Consider the following 4,007-nt stretch of genomic DNA (forward strand, 5'->3'; position numbering starts at 1 on the left):
GATGCTCGTCAGTCGTGGTTGGGCTCGCTGCGTGCTTGGCAGAGTTTATGTCTGTGGTTGATCCGTCTGTCTGGTATGCTGACTGTTTTTAGTGCTCCTTGTGTCCTTATCCTACTTGCGCGTCTGTTGTCTATATGTCGTGTTCCGACCCTCCCTCCCTGACCCGTCTCTTTCCCCATCATTTAATTCACACTTAATTTTTTACTACCCAGCTCTTGTTTCTATTCTTCATGAGGTTATCTCTCTATGGTAAATATATGTAAACCGCGCTAAACATCTGCAGTTAATCATGGCTTGCCCGGCTTCCGCGGGATGAGCACTTTCTTGCTGTCACTCTCCTATACACGTCGTGACGTCGTACACACACACACACACACACACACACACACACACACACACACACACACACACACACACACACACACACACACACACACACACACACGTGCGCGCATACGTGCACAGGTGAGTGGCAAACGCGACCGTTTGAGCGATCACGGGTGCAGGACGGGCAAATCCCCGTGAACCAGGTAGGCATGTGTGCGTATGCATCGTGAATGCAAGAAGAAAATCCAACGTGTCTTGTGCTATTCTCACCGCTGCACCCATCCCCACCACTGCTCCCACAACACATTGTCAACAACCCTCCCCCTCCATGTCCTTCCATGCTGTGCGCTCACTGGCCACATATCGACCAGCACGGCAACGTTGAGTTGTTCCATCCAGCCATGCTTCCCATTGGCGCCGTGCACATGGCCGACCGCCCAGGCATCGGTCAGTGCAAAATGTGTGTGGTTGTGAATGTGTTTGTTAGTTTGGTTGGTTGTGTTTTGCACACACACACACACACACACACACACACACACACGCACACACACACACACACACACACACACACACACACACACACACACACACACACACACATAGACACACACACACACACACTGCGCCCATGTGAACGTGTGAATGTGCTTGCCAACGATGTCATTGGTGTAGCTTACCACCGCCAACGCCCATTGCCTGTTTCTCGCCCGCCCACACTCACTTGTGCACCGCAGCAAAAGTTGCGCGGCAGCTTGGGGTGGAGTATGCGGATGCCGTGGTTGGCTTTGAGTTCAGCAGTGGCCGCACTGTTCCCAAGAAGAACGGCATTGTTGTGGCAGAGCACGCTGCGCCGCTGTTGGAAGAAGCGTGGGTGGCAACCCAACAGCACAAGCTACAACAGCAGGTCAAACGTTTTGTTTGCGTGCTGCACACCCTCTGCTCGTGCTCGTGCCCGTCCGTCCATTGTGTCGTCAACCGAGGAGGCGGAGGAGGTTGGGGTGTTGGTGCGCGTGTTACCTCGTGTGCTTGATGGCCTGTTTGACTTTGTTGTTGTGTGTGTCGTGTTGCTGCATACCAACTCACGTGTGGTTTTGTGTTGGCTACCGCGCTGTGCTGGTGATGCTCGTAGGTGGAAGCGCGGCAGCAGCGCATCGTGTCCTTGTGGGAGCGGCTCGTTCGCAGAGCACTCATCAAGTACAAACATGGTCCACATGTGTTGTGTGCATGTGTGTGCATGTGTGTGCATGTGTGTGTCGTGGTGGCTCGTGACATGCGCTTCTTCTTGCTCCGACTCCGTCACACTTCCTCCATCGAGCTCTCCGCCTCCCATCTCGTGCTCGTGCCTGTGTCTCACTCATTCGTTCACACACACACACACACACACACACACACACACACACACACACACACACACACACACACACACACACACACATGCACACAAACACAACACAACACAAACAACCCGACGATCAGGGCGGACTTGGACGCACGGGAGGAGCTGGCGAAGCGCGCAGCAAGCGGTGTTGGCACACTTTGATGACTTCTCTGATCTGATGCACATTTAACGGGGTTCTTCCTCGCCATACCTCTCCCGTCTTGTTTTAAACAAGCATGAAACCTTTTCACAATACATCAAAAACTGCCCTGATCGAACGTTCTCGCAAGTGCTCGAAGCACCAAGATGAAGCGCGCAAACACCCGCAAACACCCGCAAACACCCGCAAACACCAGCCAGGGCGGTGTTCTCGCCACCACCACCACCATCATGTTGTGTGACGTTGCCCCACTCCCCCTTCCCCGCTTGTCGCCTCCCCCTTGTCGTTGTTGCTGAAGTGGGATGGCGATGGGTCGACAGTTCATTTTTCCAGATTCGCGAGCCAATCCGAAGACCAAGGCAACCTCAGCTACAGCTACAACAAGCGACCAAACCAACACTTCTTCACCTTCTTCATCTTTTGATCCTTCGATCCTTTGTTGATCAGCAGCACACACCAAGAAGCGACGATGCCCTCTGTGAACAACCGCAAGTTCTACGACGTGCTGGGCGTTGCGCCCGGCGCATCGGAGGCCGATCTCAAGAAGGCGTACCGCAAGCTGGCCATGAAGTGGCACCCTGATCGCAACAAGAGCCCCGAGGCCAACGAGAAGTTCCAGGCCATCTCCCGCGCCTACGACGTGCTCTCCGACCCGGAGAAGCGCAAGGTCTACGATATGTACGGCGAGGAGGGCCTAAACGGTGGCGCACCAACGGGCGGTCCTCGCACGAGCGCAGGCCCCGGTGGCGCCACCTACACCTTCGACGCAGCCGATGCCGATCGCATCTTCCGCCAGTTCTTCGGCGGCATGGGCGGCGGCGGCATGGGCATGGGCGGCGGCATGGGCGGCCCGGGCTTCCAGTCGTTCAGCTTCGGCGGCCAGCCCCGCGCAAAGCAGGCGCGCCGCAACCCGTTTGGCAGCAGCGGCATGTTCTTCGGCGGCGGCAACAGCGGCATGGACACCTCGGACGACTCTGAGGACGACTTTGCCTCCTTGTTCGGCGGGGCGCGCGGCCCTGGCGGCGGCTGCAGTCGGGGCCAGTGCCCACGCACGGCCCCGCCCCAGCAACCCGAGGTGGTGCAGCGCAAGGTGCCCGTGTCGCTGGAGGACCTCAAGACGGGCTTCACCAAGCGCATGCGCGTGCAGCGGCGCATCCAGGACTCGCAGACGGGCGCCATCACCACCACCTCCAACATCCTCACGGTGGAGGGCCGCCCTGGTGTGAAGGCCGGTACCAAGTACACGTTTGCGGGCGCCGGTGACGAGCTCAACGCCCGCCCGCGCCAGGATATCCAGTTTGTGCTTGAGGAGAAGCCGCACCCGACGTTCAAGCGGGACGGCGACGACGTTGTGACAACTGTGAAGGTGCCGCTTGTCGACGCGCTGTGCGGCTGCACGGTGCAGGTGCCCAAGCTTGGCGGCGGCAGCGTGCCGCTGACACTGGACCGCATCACCCCGCAGACGGTGAAGATCGTTGCGGGGGAGGGCATGCCCAAGCGCCATGGCGGCGCAGGCAACCTCAAGGTGCGCTTTGACGTGCAGTTCCCCGCACAGCCGCTCACGCCGGACCAGAAGCAAGGCGTCAGGAACTTTCTCCCTCGCGCATAAGCGCGTGCAGATTGAGAGTGATGAATATGAGTGCACTGATGGATGAGAGTGAGTGAGTGATGAGTGCGGTGAGTGTTGTGTGGTTCTTTTTCTTATTCGTTTCTTCCTCTTCTTTCTCGACATTGCCCGTGTTACTACATGTTATGTTACAACAACATCAAGCCGTTGATCGATTTGATTGATTTGATTGAGGATTTGAGTGATTTGATATTTGAATCCCATGCGTGCAAGCTATGAAGTAACCGACTCCACCACGAACTTGGTGTGCACAAGACTGTGATTGAGGGGAAGGCACAAAGGAGGACGAGAACGAGTGTGGGATGGGAAACACAAAGGAGGAGAACGAGTGTGGGATGGGAAACGCAAAGGAGGAGAACGAGTGTGGGATGCAAATGAGGACAACGAGTGCAACACACACAAACACACACACACACACACACACACACACACACACACACACACACACACACACACACACACACACACACACACACACACACACACACACACACACACACACACACACACACACA

General features: G+C 56.6%; 2 protein-coding genes across 2 annotated transcripts in view; both read left to right on the top strand.

Moving 5' to 3' along the window:
* PTSG_12336 (uncharacterized protein) overlaps nt 1–2,289 on the top strand; it is a gene marked incomplete at its 3' end in the record, with an annotated part of 12,216 nt that extends 9,927 nt beyond the window's left edge. Inside the window, exons 6-11 of the mRNA XM_004993349.1 lie at nt 466–530; nt 699–774; nt 1,062–1,231; nt 1,457–1,521; nt 1,804–1,852; nt 2,164–2,289. Coding sequence (XP_004993406.1) covers nt 466–530; nt 699–774; nt 1,062–1,231; nt 1,457–1,521; nt 1,804–1,852; nt 2,164–2,289 — 551 coding nt within the window. The remainder of the gene's footprint in view (nt 1–465; nt 531–698; nt 775–1,061; nt 1,232–1,456; nt 1,522–1,803; nt 1,853–2,163) is intronic.
* Nucleotides 2,290–2,334: 45 nt separating this feature from the next.
* Nucleotides 2,335–3,641, top strand: PTSG_05539 (dnaJ subfamily B member 5; the record flags this gene model as incomplete). Its single annotated transcript, XM_004993350.1, has 1 exon — nt 2,335–3,641. One exon carries the CDS (start codon nt 2,335–2,337, stop codon nt 3,472–3,474), a length of 1,140 nt encoding a protein of 379 aa, XP_004993407.1. The 3' UTR covers nt 3,475–3,641.
* Between the last annotated feature and the right edge of the window lie 366 nt (nt 3,642–4,007).

This window comes from Salpingoeca rosetta, assembly GCF_000188695.1.
Source record: "Salpingoeca rosetta unplaced genomic scaffold supercont1.13, whole genome shotgun sequence".
Taxonomy (NCBI): domain Eukaryota; class Choanoflagellata; order Craspedida; family Salpingoecidae; genus Salpingoeca; species Salpingoeca rosetta.